This window comes from Misgurnus anguillicaudatus, chromosome 19 (genome assembly GCF_027580225.2).
Source record: "Misgurnus anguillicaudatus chromosome 19, ASM2758022v2, whole genome shotgun sequence".
NCBI lineage: Eukaryota > Metazoa > Chordata > Actinopteri > Cypriniformes > Cobitidae > Misgurnus > Misgurnus anguillicaudatus.
The window spans coordinates 35,280,107-35,299,096 of NC_073355.2; the positions used below are offsets into that span (position 1 = coordinate 35,280,107).

The window sequence follows — 18,990 nt, forward strand, 5'->3', positions numbered from 1 at the left end:
TAAGTGTGTTGCATTGAGTTTTAGGACATTCAAGTGTCTCTAGAAAGCACAAAATGCTGTTTAGGTTCAAAAAAAAACTTTTTAATGCCATAAATGTACCCCATGTTGGCTACCTCTGTGATAAACATTGAGCTATTTGTGGCTTTTAAAAGGTTGTTGCTCTTTGTGATAATTACAGTTTTTCTCAGTTGCTTAAACACATTTCTTGAAACTATGCCTCATATTCTCAAAACAGTAAACACAATTTCATAACATCTCCAAACAACATATTTTCATGTCAAAATGAAGCTCTACACTCAAAACCATTCACTTTTACTGAAAAACCAAACTTTTCCCTCACACACACACACACACACACACAAGCATTAAAAAAAAACACACACTAACATAGTCTTACACACTGCTGCAATAAATTCAAAACAATATATCCAAAACTGGTAAGTTGCTTGTGGTTTTCCCGTTAAAAAACCTTTTCACATGACCAACACAATCAATGCATTAGCACATTTTTATTCATTCATGTGCTACACAGAACAAAACTTTAAAACATTTTATTTATTATTCCTCCTCAACACCCCATCTTTGTTCTGGGTCAGGCCAGAGAATCTCATCCACATCACAGTCTATATTGGTCCTAGCCAAACATCAAGAGTAAAATCCTCTTGCCTGATCCACCCCTGGCATTCATCTACTGATATGTCGAGAAGGCAATTTGATGCATTCCTTTATTCCAGTAGCATAGTCCAACAGTGTATGCACACTAAAGTTACTGTACAGAGCAGTCATACTGTAAGTTCATCTATCTGTTTCCCTCTCTGAAGGCTCTGAAGATGGAGGCAAAAGTGAAGTGACTCAAATTAGGCTTTACTCGTTGCTCAGCCTCCCTTATAGTCATATCATGGACAAGGACATGGTCAACTAGTGCCTCGAATTTTATCTGAGACTGCTTGTCACCTTGCCCTTCGTCTCGCTCCTCCTCTTTCACCACATCCTCCTCCTCCTTCACCAAATCCTCCTCCTCCTTCACCACATCCTCCTCCTCCTCCTCCTTCACCACATCCTCCTCCTCCTCCTCCTTCACCAAATCCTCCTCCTCCTCCTTCACCAAATCCTCCTCCTCCTTTACCACATCCTCCTTCTTTCCCTCCTCCTCTGCCTCCTCCTCTTCCTCCTCCTTCTCCTCTTCCTCCTCCTTCTCCTCAACCTATTCTGTTATTTCTCTGTGGATCCATTGTTCCAAAGCTCAGTGAACTGATTCAGACCTTTTTATCTATCTTTTGAAGGATCTGATTGATGTGTGTTCAATTTTAGTGTTTCCACCTTGGTAATTGTTTGCTAATTGAGCCTAAACTGTGCTGACTTGAGTGAACAGTATTGAATGCTAGTGCTTTACATATGACCAGATGGTGTAAGCACTGAGAAATGTAGAGATTTGTGTGTAGAGTTTTGAAGTAAAAATTGTGTTTATAGTTCAGCAAAATGATTGTGCTTCTTGAAAAATGGCGTTATGATTTTGAAATTTTAGTTCAAAAGCCTGGTTGTAGCAATCGAGAAAAACTGTAATACATCTATATTTTCCCCTACAGTTAATATTAGGGATTCACCGATTGGATTATTTTATTTATTTATTGGCTGATACCAATTTGAATGTACTTAAACATGTTGTAAATTAGCAAAGTTCAGAAACACATGCAGTAATCTATACTGCCCTACAAAGCCAAAGTGCAGTAACTACGCATTTGGTCAAAATTGAGTTAAGGGTTGAAATGGGCTTTGTGAGATCTGTTGTGTCTTGTGACAAAGTCTCCTGGTTCAATTTTGTCCCATTTCAGAGAAACGTGTGTGCCAAAATTGCAGTAACATGTTTGAATGGCTGGTATTAAAAAAACTATAGGGGGATTTCTTAGTTTCAGTGTTTGCGTAGTTCCTGTACTTAGCCTATAGGGCAGTATAGTTTATTGTTGCATAAAATCATATTCATCAAACATTGCATTTATTTAACATTCAACAGGCCAACTAACTGATAACATTTTGCATTAAAACACTGAATTATGCAAGAGAACTTTGCACAACCGAATATGTCAAAACCTTTACACAGTTTATTACAAAACTATGTTTAAACCTATAATACAACATGTGACATTTATGGCTAAATTTGTCTGAAATATATCAGGGCATTTCTATAGTATGTGAACACTTCCTTAATCTAATTACATTTTTAAAGCTTCTGTCCCAATCCTATAATTCATCAACGTTATTTAAAGCATTCTGGCAGAAAATATGCTTATCATGGTTGCATTTAGTAGAGGTTGGCAAGTACTGCTTAAAAAACACAATTTTTAAACACAACATATCTATAATTTTACTAAAAAATAACAAATGACTGAACGTTTTTGGTTCCGGTGTTTTAACTTCAAAGTTTGTTGGGTGTTGATTTAAATTAAGTGTGTTGCCTTGAGTTTTTAGGGCAGTCAAGTGTCTCTAGAAAAGCACAAAATGCTGCTTAGGTAATAAAAACATTTTAATGCCATCACATAAATGTACTACGTATGTTGGCTACCTCTGTGATAAAAATGTAAGCTATTTGTGGTTTTTAAAAAGTTTTTGCTCTTCATGATAATTAATTAATCTATATTTTCCCCTATAGTGAATATTAGGGACGCATCGATTGGATTTAAATATTTTACTTATTTATTTTTTGGTTGATACCGATTTGACTGTCCTTAAACATGTTTTATAATAGCAAAGTTCAGAAACACATGCAGTAATGTAGTTAGTTAATTGTTGCATAAAATCATCATATTCATCAAACAAACATTCAACAGGCCAACTATATTTTTAACTGATAGTATTTAGCATTTTACCTAAAACACCGAATTATGCAAGAGATATTACACAACCCAATATGTCAAAATCTTTATACAGGTTATTACAAAACTATGTTTAGACATATATGACCTGTGACATTTATGGCTAAATTTGCTTAAAATATCAGGGCATTTATGTGAACACTTACATTTTTAAAGCTTCTGTCCCAATCCTATAATTCATCAACATTATTTAAGGCATTCTGGTTATCATAGTTGCAGTTTAGTACAGGTTGGCAAGTAGACCTACTGCTTATAAAACACTTTTTTTTTTTTAAAACAACATATCTATAATTTTACTAAAAAATTAACTATTTTAATAAACAGTAGATGGAGAGTTTCAGCTCAGATATGTGAAAGTAAAAACTGTATATAATTTTTTTTCTATCATGTTTCAGTTGTAAAATCAACTGGAGAAGTTTAGTCTAACAGAGGCATTCCACACATAATAGCATCATATTTTGAAGTTATGTGTGATAGACTGAATCACATTCATTCAGAATTATCTTAATATCTAGTAATGAAGAGCAGCAGCAATTTAACTAAAAACAAAATGGCCTTGCTCACATGAGACACACACTCCCTCAATACGTTATGTGTTTACACCGCAGACACAACTCATACAGAAATAGTGAACAACATCACTGTGCTGTATATCACATGACATTTTTTATTCCCTATTTTTGATAAGAAGCTTGTCATAGTAACTTCTCAAACTGATGCTTTTTATTGTAAATCAACAGAGCACAGAAAAACATACATGTTGCATGTTGCAGATAATGAACGCATAAAAAAATGCTAGGTTATTTTCAATCCAGCATTGGGTCAAAAAGGGACAACCCCAACCCATTGGGTTAAATTAACCCAGAAAATGTTTATATTTGACCCAATAATAATTGAAAACAACCCAGAATAGGTTAAATAAAAACCTTTTGTGTTAGGTTTGTCTCTTTTTGACCCAATACTAGTTTTAAAATAACCCAGCTTCCTTTATTAGAGTGTGTATGATATTAATCTTAATAATTAATCTGAGGGTATCAAATTTAGTCCTCTTTAATAGTAAGTTGAGTTTCACATGGCTTTAAACATTTCCTAGGGAATCAAACCTGTGATGTAGCGTTGCTAGCACCATGCTCTACTTCAGACAGTATTAAGCTACCAGGAATTAAAAAAAAAACATTTTGAATGAAACTGTATTATTATTAAGTAAGTATAACTGAGACCTTCATATGAAGTAAAAAACTGCCCATGTGATGATTCACTTATCACACAATCAGCCTCTATTGGAAAATAGGAAATTAGATCATAATAAGAGTCACTAGATTCAAATTACTCCCCACTTCTTGTTTCATTCACTTTAACAAAAACATGTTACACTCAAGATCTCAACACATTTACTAGTCTTCATATACTGGAAGTCTTTACTGGCTTGAGGTGAGTTGAGCATTTCTGTATTGTTTATAAGGAAATAAGTATCTGTTTATTTAAATAATTTAAAGAGGAAATCTTTCAAAAAGTTAACATTAACCAAACGAAGTTTGTATACATGTACAAAATACTTCTGTGGCAATTATGTCAATTAAAACGTTTTACACCACTTAAACATTCACTGTAAAAAAATTCCGTAGAAATTGCAGCTGGGTTGCCGGTAACTTACCGTAGATTTAAATTTGTGATTTTTACTGGCAACATTTTGTTCAAAGTTAAATAAACATTAAACATTTACAAGTCTTTGTCTTTATAGAGTACAACTAAAAAACAGCATCAAGCAAAACATTCTGGGAAACAAAATCTGAAGCAAATAACAGAAAAAGGTTGATGATGATTTCTGGTTCCCAGAATGCTTTGCATGAGGCTGTTATTGTATAGTTTTATTCTGTAAAGATAAAGACTTGTTAATATTTAAAATTTATTTAACTTTGAACAAACTCTTGCCAGTAAATAACATAAATTTAAATCTACGGTAAATTACCGGCAACCGAGCTGCAATAACATTGAAATTTCTACGGAATATTTTTACAGTGTTTGCATTGATTGTTAAATAACATGTGACACTGGACCACAAAACCACACTGTAAAAAAATTCTGTAGAACAGTATTACTGGGTATTACTGGCAACTAGCTGCCAGTAACTTACTGTAGATTTTACATTTGTGTTATTTACTGGCAACAGTTTGTTTAAAGTTATATGAACATTAAACATTTTCAGTATTTATCTTTTACAGTAAATTACTGGCAACCAGCTGCATAATTACAGCTAATTTTTTACAGTGCAGTCATAATTTTTTGAAACTTATACATCATTTGAAAGCTGAATAAATAAGCTTTCCAGTAATGAATGGCAAGGGCCATCAACAGGTGGCCCGCGGGCCAAAACTGGCCCGTCAGGAATAATATCTGGGCTGCACTCTTAGCCAGATTATTTTTATAGCGGCTGGTTCTGAAATAAGCCTATAGAGTACCGATTTGAAATCCTCCATATGATTTCTCAAATCATTCTCGTGGTACTCTGATGTCCTATAATGACACAATTGTAACTCAATGAATGTAGCACAAATCATAGCCAACCCCTGATGTATGTTTTTTTTAGAATAGGGCATCATGATATAACCATTGATAAATTTGGAATCTGAGTCTCAAAATATGGAGAAAAATTGCCTTCAAAGTTGTCCAAATGAAGTCATTAGCAACCTTATTATTAATGATAAATACATGTTTGATATACTTACGGTAGAAAATGTACAAAATATTTAAATGAAACATGATCTTTACTAAATATCCTAATGATTTTTGTCACTAAAAATTAAATTTTGACCCATACTATGTATTGTTGGCTATTGCTACAAATATACTCGTGCGAATTATGACTGGATTTTGGTTCCAGGGTCACATAAAAATTTTAAAATGTACTGATTCTCAAAATATAAACAATAACAGCAGAATGTATAGGTTTATACAAAAATACCTTACCAAATCTTGCAATTTCAGTTTAGGTACAACAGTTTTTAAGGTGAGAAACACACAATAATGAATGAATCATATTTGATTTTTCTAAAGATATATATAAAAATACATCCTGGACACAGCAGTGATGAATATATATATATATAATTTTTATATAAATAATTTAATTTTAATTTTATTTTATATAGGGGTGTCAATTAAAATATTTAATCTAGATTAATCGCATGATTTCACGAGTTAACTCGCGATTAATCGCAAATTAATCTCACCTTTTTTGTTCTAAATGTACTTAAATTTAACCCCTTTTAAGTTTTTAATGATCTAATCAACATGGATTTGGACAAATATATATGCAAATGTATGTTTACAACAGCCTGTTTACATTTTCAACAGAACCATTCAGACATCTGTGTCAGGAAGATCGCTTTTGAGTCTTGTCACTCTTAATAACTTTTTCAACATCAATCAGGTCCTTAACTTTATCTTTCTTAATAATTATTTTAACATCAAACAAGTCATGCAGTCTATTTTTCTATAATTTCTGCATTCTGCACCAAAATACGAGCAAGTAAATGCATTCATGAAGGTGCATCTTTGCTTTAGATTATGGATTTGGGATGGTACACCTCTCAGGAAACGTACATATAAAGATCATTTTAGATGTTTAATGACCTTTGGATTCGCTAGACGAGCGCTTAATGTTCTTATTTTTCTGAAAACCTCTGACTCATATAGACAGCGCGGGTCACTTGCTGCATCTCAATAGGCTTTATGCCCATCTGCACTACTTCCTGAACTTCAGACAGCTCCTTGTTTCCTGTCTGCCATTATTGGACAAACTGGTTAATCCAGGTGTGCCTGACCTCAGTAGTCACAACAACAATAATCAGACACACCTGGATTAATCAGTTTGTCCAATAATGGCAGACAGGAAACAAGGAGCTGTAGTGCAGCTGGGCATAAAGCCTATTCATCCAGTGGTGGGTTTCTCATTTTTTTTCTGTTTTTTAAACCATTTTCGCTTGGATTTAGGGTTAGATGTGAGATTTGCTTAAGGAGGTTATTTAATATACAGTTTTCTCCATGTTTTTGTCTATATTTCAGCCATGGTCGCTTGGAGTTGGGGTTAAAATCAGGGTTTGGGTTAGGATGTCATTTTTATATAACAAAAAGTTGTTCTAACCCTAAACCCAAGCGAAAATGGTAAAAAAAATTGAGAAACCAATAAAGAGAACGACAAAAAAGATGTGCTGTTTAAGTGAATGGGAAGGACTGGCGTATCATATGCACGCCAAAGTGGAATCTCTGGCATACGTATTGCACGATTTTTACACTTCGTGCTATTTATACGCAACTCCGTGAGACTGGGTTGGCTAGACCAAGGGTCAAACAGAAATTGTGTGTTGCGTTAATCGCGCGTAAATAAAATTAGTGGCGTTTAAATGAATTTGTGTTAACGCGTTAATTTTGACAGCCCTCTTTAAATGTTTGATTTGAGAGACTATCATCTCAAATTATATGTAGTTTTTATGTCTTTCGGGTGATTGATAAAGTGTCAATATTGTAGGCATTATCACATGAGTATGAAAAAGGCAGATAATAATTCATTTTATTATCGCAATGTATTTAAAATATCACATCAGATGACTCAAATTACCTGTCCTAGATTTTCTTTTCAAGAATTCAATGGTCTGAAAGAGCGGATTAAAAAAGAATCAATGAATGTAGCACAAATTTATTGCTAACATCACCTGATCGAGGTCACAGAGTTTATTATGGACCATAAATAGAGAAAAGACAAACAGCATTAGAAGAATTACCGAGTAACTAACTCAGGCAAATTTAATTTGAGTCATGCAGTATGACACATATTTCCCATGACTGCTGGCTTAACAAGTATGCAATGCTCATGGCCACATGGTCAAGATTTTGCAGACAGAAGGTAATTTGAAACATGCGTACAGATTATCAAGTAATGTCCTTAGATTGACTCGATTACTTAATAAAACGCCTGCAAAAATCAAAGTGCAGTTCCTAACCAAAATGGATCTTTAATGCTGGACAAAACCATCGTTTCTAGAGAATTTATTAAAGTTATTTTCTGTGAAATCCAGGCTAAAGTCGCATAATCTAATTATGAGATTAGGACCATCCAAGCTAGATTTTAAACATTGATTAGACATGATCTTGCTTAGTCAATATTAAATATATCAAGGTTATAATTGTAGGATGATTTTATGTAGACAACATTAAATCACAAAGAAAAAAATTACTTTCACGGTGTCTTTTAGTAAAACTAAAGGACAGTTTCAACTAAACCTGATTTTGTGTTCCACAAGCAAAAAACCGAAGCGAAAATGGTAAGAAAATAGGACAAAACAGTTGAGTAACCAATCTGTGAGAATGCCACGGAAAAAGACAGTCCGTAGCAGGGCCACGGAAAAATGCGGAGATCCGTGAGAATGGCACGAAAAAATTTGCACAAAATTCTGTGACTATGCCACGGAAATTCGTGAGATCAGGTTGCAAAAGTCGCATGAGACTTATTTTGAGACTTTGCATGAGCAATATTAGGGATGGTAGAGTTAAAAATCATAACAAGTCTTTTCGCATACAGTCTCAACATGTTTGTGCTTTGTCCTCTAAACTACAGGATGGACCTACTAGATTATCCCGTTCCAGAACTGGATGCTACTCTGCAGGAAGCTAGCCGGGTGCTTCAGCTCACCTTAAATCCTGAGCAGTATCAACACTATAAAAATGCCCTCCTTCAAGAAAGAGATGTTCTTCAGAAAGCCCAAGAACACCTGAAGGCACACGCCTCTGGACGTGAGAACTGGGTAACGGAAGAATTCAAGAAGCGATTGTTATCTTGCTATGATCCCCTGCCCACTTCCACGGCTATTCCTTCAGTCCTTCCCTCATCTAAGCTAAAGGGGGAGTTTGCACAAATCGGGCACGCTACAGCTCTACTGTGGGCTGTTGCTAAGCTATACAGTGAACCTTGTCTGGTGGAAGGGGATGTACCAACTGAGCGAACGCAACAATCTGAGGTTTTTGCAGCTAATCGCCTACCAGGCAAAAGCCAGGATGAGTTAAAGGTAAAGCTATGCTCTTGTAATTTGTAAATTGATATAGCACTGTAAATAATAACACAGACATCTGACAAGCATGTTTTCATAGTTAAGTTGTTTAAGGAAACTTAAAATAGTCAAGAAGCCTAGTTAGGACACCAGCGCACCAACAATGCTGGTCTTTTCAAGAGGAAATGATTCAGTTGATATGCCGACTCACTGTAATGATGTTTACCTGGCCTTCATGTTTTAGATATACACAGACAGCCTTCATGCCATACTGATTTGTCGAGGAGGTATATTTCCCATTCAAATTTTATGGCGACCAAGTTCGGGGGAACCTCCATCACCGTTACCTGTCAATGAAATCTACACCCAGTTGGTCCATGCATCCAGTCACCCAGCAGCAGCTCCTGAACAAGACCCGTCCATTATCTGTGGTCTGACCTCTCTTCATCGCCAAGCTTGGCATGCTGTGAGAACGGATATCATAAAGGCAGGAGGTGATGCAGCAATAACACTAGAAAAGATAGAGAGTGCACTTCTGGTTGTATCCCTGGAAGACGGCCCTGCACCAGATGACCTTGCAGATACCCTCAATGCTGTCCGACTAGGAGAAAGAGATGGACGGTGTTTGAGATACTATGATAAGGTGTGTGATCAATTATTAGTACAGATTACAAACTAGTACTGTGCGGTTTAACTCATTTAAGTTAAATTACTAATGTGTTGCATCCACATTTGTCTTGTACTGCAACGTCTGTGACGCATATTCATGTAAGCAGCACACGCATACGACATAAGGGAGAGTAATTAATGACAAACCTTTCATACTGAGGTGAACTAACCCTTTAACCGTCTTTACTCAACAGGTGGTGAACTTGGTGGTTTTCAAAGATGGCCAAGCTGGCATGCTGTTTGAGCATAGCGCTTTGGATGGAATGGTAGCTGGACTTGTGGTTGAACGTCTATGGCAGCTGTCCGATTCCCAAAACACAGAAATGATAAACACTCAGACCAGTGCATTAGCTCCACCCTCAAACACTGATTCTCTTCATCCCAAACCTTTAAAAATTTCACTGAAAAACATAACTTTACCAAATCAGTCTCTTTCTAACACTCTACAACCAAACCAATCTGTCATGACTATTGATGTTTCATCTTATCCAGATGTGTTCACCACTTTAAGGGGCCACAGAGGTTTATATGATGCATGGATTAATTTTACTTTGCAACTGTCCTTGAGGCAAATACTTGGGGATGCTGCAAGTAGCCTCATCATGGTCACACCTACCCACATGCGTCACTTCAAACATGGCCGCTGCGATCCCACATACTCGACCACTGTGAGATCTCGCCAGCTTGTTACAGCTTTAGCATCCTGCATTGGCCCAGACAACAATCCCCGATACACAAATGAGCTCTTTCGACTCTTTCATCTAGCTTTTGTTGAGCACAAAAACCTTATTAAAGCCACCAAGCTTGGCCTTGGTGTAGGCCCTCATCTGGCAGTCCTACGCAAATATATGTCCAAAGATAGCGCACTTAAGAAATTTCTTGATCCTTTTGGGTGTCCATCTGTTTACCTGACAGGGTCAGATATGATGGAGGGAGTTGAGTGTGCTGTTGGCAATGTGTATGCTACAAACCAGCTAGCTGTCACATATCTAGGCAGAAAGGACAAAGTCCGTCTAGTGTTGAATGGAAAAGGTATCTTTGCAAATGTTTTGGGAAATCTCAAAGAAAGACTTGAGTTCAATCTAAAACTAGTGATGCTCCTGGCACTGAGGTATGCCATTGCTGGGCAGATGGGAGCCATTGAATGCCTCTTGCAAGACAGTGAAGAAAGACTCTTTAATGGTTCTCCAGTGGTGGATGTAGTCAGCACTGTGGAGCAAAAAGGACAAAGCAAAACAACAATTAAAGGACAAGCTTCTCCAACTTTAAACTTGACCCATAAAATCAAAACAGATTTCTCCTTGGTAATCCATGGTGGGGCAGGGGAGGAAATGATGCTGAATCAGAAGGTGACTGAAGTCATTGAGTTTGCCCTTCAAACAGCTCTAACTCTTGGAGCACAAGTGCTTATCCATGGAGGTAATAGTCTGGAGGCAGTACAAAAAAGTGTGGTTGCATTGGAAGACTGTTTCTTGTTTAATGCTGGCAAGGGGTCAGTGTATAACAGGGATGGAGAGCATGAAATGGAGGCCACTATTGTGGATGGACATGGGAAGAACTCTGGATCAGTGGCTTGTCTGCGTAAAGTAAAAAACCCAATAACAGCTGCCCGTTGTGTAATGGAAAAAAGTGTGCACTCTTTATTGACAGGGAAAGGTGCAGAGGAGTTTTTGGACAGTGTTGGAGAGAAAGAAACAGAAATGAAATCAGAGTACTTTGACACTGATGTAAGATACAAGGAATTAATTATTAAGTCAGGTGGTAGCAAAAATAACCATCCTCAAACAGTAGGTGCAGTTGCACTGGATAAGCGGGGTAAGTTAGCAGCAGCCACATCCACTGGAGGTTTAGTTGGCAAATGGAAAGGCAGAGTCGGTGACACAGCTATAGTCGGGGCAGGCATATATGCAGATGAGAAACTTGCAGTGACATGTTCTGGTGATGGCGATGCCTTTTTACGTCAAACAGTTGCCCACAAAGTAGCCAGTTTATACAACCTCAAGGGTTACAGTCTCAGACGGGCTTGTCAAGAAGTAATTAATGACGATCTGGAAGGAAAGTGTGCTGGAATTATTGCTGTAGACCATCACGGAGAAGCTGTTATTGAAACTAATGCAGCCGTGATGTTTGTGGCTTCAGTTGTCAATGGCATTCGTCGAACCGAAGTTTTACGACCTATGAAGAGCTTTTCAAATGTGATTTGGGAAACTGATGAATTGGTAGGTTATTTACAGTCTAATCCTGTGACCCTAGGAGCTACTGTTCTCACTCGTAAGACCCTAAATGGACCCAGTAGCATCTTTCAGTTAGCGCTACCTGACTATGTATCAATGTTGCAGGGGGCACGGACAATTGCTAATCTCCTATGTAAGAAACTTGGTGTGCACCGCTGTGCACTTGTGTCCATGCCAGAACTTGATAAACCTGCTTACATTAAGGTTTTACCTCTCCATGGACTGGAACCTAACTGGAAACCTCACTTAGCTGTGGAAACTGAGTTCAATGCTTACGACCCTGGTTACTGTAGTTCCAAAAATGGTCCACGTTGTGAAGATAGCATTCTTGACCAAATGCAGGCAAAAATTTGCTCACACCTCCCTACGCCCAATGCCCCTTTTAGCTTTGATTTTCATGGAGAGATTTCAGATACTGGCCTTTTCCCCCGCATAATTCGTGGTGAGGAAAAACATTGGCGTATCTGGGAAGACAACAAACATGTAGCATTTCTTACGCCATTTCCAAATGCACCAGGCTTTACAGTTCTAGTGCCACGAAAACCACTGAACAGTGACATTTTCCGTTTGGATGAGAGTGACTACACAGCCCTAATTGTGGCTGCACGGAGGGTTTCTCAACTTCTGCAAGAGGGAATAAATGCCCATGGTGTAGCTCTCATATTTGAAGGACTGGAAATCGACTATGCCCATGCTAAATTAATTCCATTAGTTTCTCAGCCTAATGGCATAAAGCCCCAAGCTGTGGCTCCTCAGTTCTGCCAAACTTACACTGGATATGTAACATCTGTAGATGGTCCCCCAATCAGCCCAGAGGATCTTACTGAGATCCACAATAAGATTACAAAAAGCACACCTCCTCACACCTGGGAAAACCCTGTGACCCATGCTATATCAGCCATCAAGAGCAAATGGTACCGCAATCTCTTTCAAATCCAAAACACCCTTTTTCACAGCACCGTAGAGTACTTCCGCAACAAATGCAAGTATTCATATGCATTGACGCCAATCACCACAGACACAATTTCCTCTCCAATGGGCCTGGGCTCAGATTCCGAGCCTGTGTTTGTCAGCATGCTGGGCCAAGATGTATATCTGGCTGACTCCATGCAGTTTGTATTAGAGTACTTTTTGAGGTTTCAGGATGGTCTTCCTGGGGCTTACTATGTGTCCCCCAGTTTCCGAGGGGAGGATCCTGATGCTACGCATCTTAACCAGTTCTACCATGTGGAGTGTGAGTTACTTGGTGACATGGATGCTGCCATAAGCATAGCTGAAGGCTATGTTGCCCATTTGACAAAGGAAATGCTGAAGGAACATTCAAACTTTATCTTAAATACAGCTGGTACTCTATCCCATGTCCATAAACTACTAAAAAGTTTAAAAGAACCTCTTCCAAAAATAACTCTGGACCAAGCCATCGAAATGATGCCTTCTTCTGATTGCCTTGAATGGGTTCAAGAAGGACAACCTCATTTTGGCAGAAAATTAACACGTAAAGGAGAGAAGGTTCTAATTGAGAAGTATGGAGGTGCTGTTTGGCTGACAGAAATGGACCATCTAGGAGTGCCCTTTTACCAAGCATATGTTGAAGGTTCAGGGAGGAGCAAAGCCAAGGCAGCAGACCTACTCTTTGGATTAGGAGAGACAGTAGGGCTTGGGGAACGTCACTCCAAACCTGAAATGGTAAGAGAAGCCTTACAACATCATGCCGTATCAGAAGATTCATACAAGTGGTACATCAACATGCGTGAAGTTATCCCTCTTTCTACAAGTGGATGGGGTATGGGCACAGAAAGATACCTATGCTGGCTTCTCCAGCACAATGATGTCAGAGACATGCAAATTATACCCAGACTAAAGGCCAAAAAGTATATGCCTTAATGTAGGGGGGCTCCAGCAGATTTCCAAGGGGGCCTCAAGATGCCTTTGGACAAAACGCAATAAAATAAGCTAAACAATCAAAAACAAGATGTTTCTTATTTCAGTAGCGAAAATACATTTGTCTAGTCATTACAAGTTTTATTTAATTTTATGTAAAAAAATTTGAGTGAGTGGGGGGCCTTCAAATATTGCTGTGGACAACTAGGGGCCTTGAAGGAATAGTCTACTCATTTTCAATATTGGAATGTGTTGTTGCCTTGGCTGGGAATTGTTGGTGCATCCCTCTATCATCTGTGTGCGTGCACGTGGGCGCTGGAGCGCGCTGCGACGCTTCGATGGCGTTTGGCTTGGCCCCATTCGTTCAGTGGTGCCATTTGGAGATGGAGTTGGAGGTGACCAAGCACATCAACGTTTTTCCTGTTTGGGACGAGTGGTTGTGCGAGCAAGTTTGGTGGTACGGGGTAAAGCGTAGCGCTTTTCTAGGCGGATTTAAAAGAGGAGCTACATTTTATGGCGTAATAGCACTTTTGGGAGTACTTCGACTCAGCACAGTAACACCCTCCCTCTCCCATTATGAGAGGGAGAAGGGGAGCGGACTTTTCAGGCGAGTCGAAGTACTCCCAAAAGTGCTATTACGCCATAAAATATAGTTCCTCCTTTAAATCAGCTTAGAAAAGCGCTATGTTTTATTTTGTACCACCAAACTTGCTCGTATAACTACTCGTCTTAAATAGGAAAAACGTTGATGTGTTTGGTCACTTCTAACTTTATCTCTAAATGGTACCATTGAATGAATGGGGCTAAGCTAAATGCTATCGAAGTGTCGCAGCGCGCTCCAGCACTTACGTGCACGCACACGGATGGTGGAGGGATGTGTCAACGGTTCTTAGTTGGGGTGGTGGCATGTTTTGATATTGAAAATGAGTAGACTATTCCTTTAAAGTGAAAAAGGTTGGGAACCACTGCCTTAAAAGATCTTTGCCAAACTCAGAATAATGTCTTGTTATTAAAATAGATTAGTAATAGATTGGCATATACAGTATTAATGACAAATATGGTCTTTATTTTCAACAAATATTTGTAAATATCAGCTTTGATATGTGGTTAATAAAACAAAACTACACAAAGTCTCAGATGGTTGAAATTGTTATTATTATAAATTATATTATTATAATAAATTATAATAATTTTATTATTGTCTAACAACATTAATACATTTTGAGCTGGGCTTAATTTATCGATACGTTGTTTTGTCTAAACCAGTTTCTTCAATATCTATTGTACTTAATAACTATGTTTTGCTCTGGCTTCTATTAAAATACAAAATATTTTTAAATACTGCATAATATATGTTTTAAAAAAAATTATTTATATCACTTAGAATATTGTACATTTTATATAATTTTCTCGTTTAAAGGGACACTCCACTTTTTTGAAAATATGCTATGCACTGCGTAATATCATTGTGCCTCCTGCAGCCATGTTACGGCAGCAAAGTCCTTGATTATTACATCAGAATGAGAGTATAGTTCTAGCCATATCGGCCTAGAAGATAAGAAATTTTAATTTACCGTCTGTCTTAGTATACGATGTAACTACAGAAGAGTCAAGTTTTAAAAAGGAAAAATATCCAAACTCTTTGGTTATTTTTAGTGTGATACTAATTGGTCTAATCAGATTCAATAGATTATGCTAAGCTATGCTAAAAGTGGTACCGCCAGATCCGGAGATCAGCTGAATGGATTCCAAACTGTAAAAATCTAATGTTTAACTCTAGGGGAGCTGGAAAATAAGCCTATTTTCAAAAGAAGTGGAGTGTACCTTTAACATTTCGTCTTAAATATATACTGTTAGCTAGTTTGCATGCGTATAATAATGAATGTCGTGTAGAACTCTTGAAAATGTATCAATAAAATGCTGATCAATTTTCGTTGAATGTTTTATGATTAATATTAAGTTAATTTGTTCACCTTAAAATAGAAATTCTGTCATCATTTACTTACCTTCATGCTTTAGAAGTTTCTTTATTCTGTTGTTGAACACAAAAGAATATATTTTGATAATAAAGGTATTATTTGAGTTCCATAGTAGGAAAAAAATACTATAGAAGTCAATGCGTACCGTAAACTGTGTGCTTACCATTATTTTTTTTAAATACCCACCTACTATTAAAGAGAAACAGTAACAGGAAAGGGCATTTTATGCCCACTGTTCTGGTAATGTAACTTATTTCTTATGCGTTTAAATCAATACATGCAATCAAAATAGTTTTCCTGAAAGATTAGAAAAGGTAACTTATGAAGGGGGCACCCGGATTTGAACCGGGGACCTCTTGATCTGCAGTCAAATGCTCTACCACTGAGCTATACCCCCTTGCGGTCTCATTGCTCATTTACAGCCGTATTATAGACAGCAGTTTCGTACGTCGAAGCAAATAAGCACACGAAAAGTTTAACATTAAACTCCTGCCCAAAATTAATTATATTAAGACATTCTCTCTTTAAATCTTACAAAACACCAACTGCATTTTCGACACCGATAGGTTGACTGAACGATATTTGCACCATACACTGCAGTTAACTGGCTCTACCGGAGGGGAGCGCGTGACTACCATGGCTGCACAGACTCGAGCTCTCGTGGCGGCGCGATGGCTCGCGGATGCTGTAAAAAGCAACCGAGTGGGACCGAAACTACGCATATTAGACGCGTCTTGGTATTTGCCTAAACTCAAACGCGATGCCAAGGCAGAGTTTAAACAAAGTCACATTCCCGGAGCCTCGTTTTTCGACATCGATGACTGCTGTGACAAAAGCTCGAAGTTTGATCACATGCTGCCCAGCGAGGGCGAGTTTGCAGACTACGTAGGTAATTTGGGAATAGGCAACGACACTCATGTCGTCGTTTACGATGCCAGCGACATCGGCTCGTTCGCTGCACCAAGGATATGGTGGATGTTTAGGGTATTTGGTCACAAATCGGTTTCGGTTCTGGACGGCGGGTTCAAGAACTGGTTAAGGGAAGGTCATCCCGTCACCGACCAGTACACGAAACCACAGCGCACCAAGTTTAAGACGACCTTTAACGGGTCCTGGGTAAAAACTTACGAAAATGTGCTGGACAACATAAAAAACAAGGAGTTTCAAGTGGTCGACGCCAGAGCCAACGGAAGGTTTCGTGGGGTTGAACCGGAGCCAAGGGAAAGTACGTATGTTATTTGTGAATGCATTCATGCACGTTACTCCCTGAACTTTGCCCCGTTCACTCATTCGCAACAAATAAAACACAAAAATATTGAAGTCACGTGATCTTTGAAATCCTAATAGAATTCAGTATAAAAGCATTCTTATACTTTTAAGAATACAGATGTCAATTGTGAATGTTATATGTCACACCTGTCAGACATTTCAGGTAAACTGCAAAAAGCTAAAATGTGATAAAAAATCACCTCTTTTATGCATTCTTTTACATGTTTGTTACCTACCATTATATCACATATTGGTTATCTTTATGTCTGTGTATCTCAGCCATTGAACCTGGTCATATCCCTGGCTCGATCAACATGCCTTTCACCAGCTTCATGGACTCAAATGGTCAGGAGCTTCCTGTGGAGGAACTCGCTAAGCTTTTCCAGCAAGCTGGAGTTGACATCCAGAAGCCCTTCTGTGTTACCTGTGGCTCAGGTGTGACTGCCTGTCACATCGCCCTCGCCGCTCACCTGTGCGGCCACCCGGGCGTGTACCTGTACGATGGATCGTGGGTTGAGTGGTTCAGCAAAGCTGCCCCTGAACACGTGATCTCTGAGGGAAAAGGAAAGCACTGAGATCCATATTAAACCTTTTGCACTAAGCCATCAACTGCATTACTTTGTTAATGTTGGATATTATTTTTTTTAAAGGCAAATGACATACAAAATATTTCATAAAATAATTTTACTGTAAAAAAAACACTCACTGCACAAACATATACCAATAAAGTATTGTTTAGACAATTCCACTTGGACATAAACAATTACACACGCTGTTGAATTTTTGTATAATTGAATTAAAATTGCATTTAAAATGAATAATGCACACCAATCTAGAGAAATAGGAGAAACTTTATACAAATATAGGCAATAGGCATTTGATCTGTTACAAGTTTATCCCAGCTAAATATAAACAAAACCTGTTGTAACTTTAAAAAGTATATTTAAAAGTTCCTGTTTTCTTTACAGAGTCTAATAAACGCACGTAAAATCCTCTCCTGTATGGTGGTATTTGTTAAAAAAAGTACAAGAGTTTTGTCATATTCATATCACTGTTAAATTAAACATGAATATACTTACACATGAATATGAATTTAAAATGTAAATTTCCCGCGTCAGTCTTCCTGCACGTCATGGACGCTGATAGCTGACCGTGATATTGCCTGAGGGTCCTGTGAATAATAACTAACGCTGGTCTCCGTTTTAATGCCTTCACGACATAACGTTCGCATTAAATTTAGAATATATTTGTACGCTATTTTAAATGTATTATCAGTTTAAAACTTTGCCATTGGTTTTGTATTTTCATAGGCTTTCCTGAAGAGAAATATAGCAAACCGATTGTAGCCTACTCAATGGTAGCGAACTTCTCTGAGACACATCTGATTTTTTGTATAATTTTTTTTTTTTTCAGTTTAGAGTGAACTTTTGCTGACGTGGAAAGGCAATTTTTGAACATTTTTTAGGTAAGCCCTCTCTGTACAGACAGTCTTACTAAAGCATGTAACAAGTTATATAATCAATGGCAAAATTAACGTCAGCATGAAAACCCAATACTTGTTCCGCATGAAGTTTTTTTAATCGATTCCCTTTTCGTAATAAGAATTTCTAAAGAGCAGATCTGGGATGTTTGTTTACGCTCTTGTTGTTTTGTATATCCACAAGGCGGCGATGTTGAGACATGATCTGGAATTGCTTTACGAAGGCCGTTTCTCGGGCGGAGGGCTGCATCCTCCGGAGGTCGCATTTGTAGGCTGCATACGTCATAAAGTCTGTCGTATTTCAGAATATTAACAATTATAAAGTTGACTTTTATGGAAAAATGTTGTAATATGCTTATGACTTGCGAATGTAATGCTTAATTAACTTAAATAAACCATGTTTGATGGCGTATGCAGCCTGCATGTGCGACCTCCGGAGGATGCAGTCTTCCGTTTGAGAAACGGGCGTAGACTGTCGCAGGAGCGCAAAGCATTGATGGAAAATCTGCCTTCTATAAGAGACAGACGAGCAAATGTCAATCACAGCCAAAATTATATTATTAT

General features: G+C 37.9%; 2 protein-coding genes and 1 non-coding gene across 3 annotated transcripts; 2 read left to right on the forward strand and 1 right to left on the reverse strand.

The window, feature by feature from the left end:
• Positions 1-4,057: 4,057 nt before the first annotated feature.
• On the forward strand, positions 4,058-14,159 carry LOC129436467 (uncharacterized). The gene is made up of 4 exons (XM_055194629.2): positions 4,058-4,301; positions 8,485-8,932; positions 9,159-9,557; positions 9,778-14,159. The coding sequence occupies exons 2-4, from the start codon at positions 8,486-8,488 to the stop codon at positions 13,699-13,701; spliced, it is 4,770 nt and encodes a 1,589-aa protein (XP_055050604.2). The 5' UTR covers positions 4,058-4,301; position 8,485; the 3' UTR covers positions 13,702-14,159.
• Positions 14,160-16,002: 1,843 nt separating this feature from the next.
• On the reverse strand, positions 16,003-16,074 carry trnac-gca (transfer RNA cysteine (anticodon GCA)). Its single transcript has one exon. It is a non-coding gene; the product is annotated as a tRNA-Cys (tRNA).
• Positions 16,075-16,274: 200 nt separating this feature from the next.
• On the forward strand, positions 16,275-17,939 carry mpst (mercaptopyruvate sulfurtransferase). Its single transcript, XM_055194638.2, has 2 exons — positions 16,275-16,902; positions 17,226-17,939. The coding sequence occupies exons 1-2, from the start codon at positions 16,314-16,316 to the stop codon at positions 17,519-17,521; spliced, it is 885 nt and encodes a 294-aa protein (XP_055050613.1). The 5' UTR covers positions 16,275-16,313; the 3' UTR covers positions 17,522-17,939.
• The last annotated feature ends 1,051 nt before the right edge of the window (positions 17,940-18,990 follow it).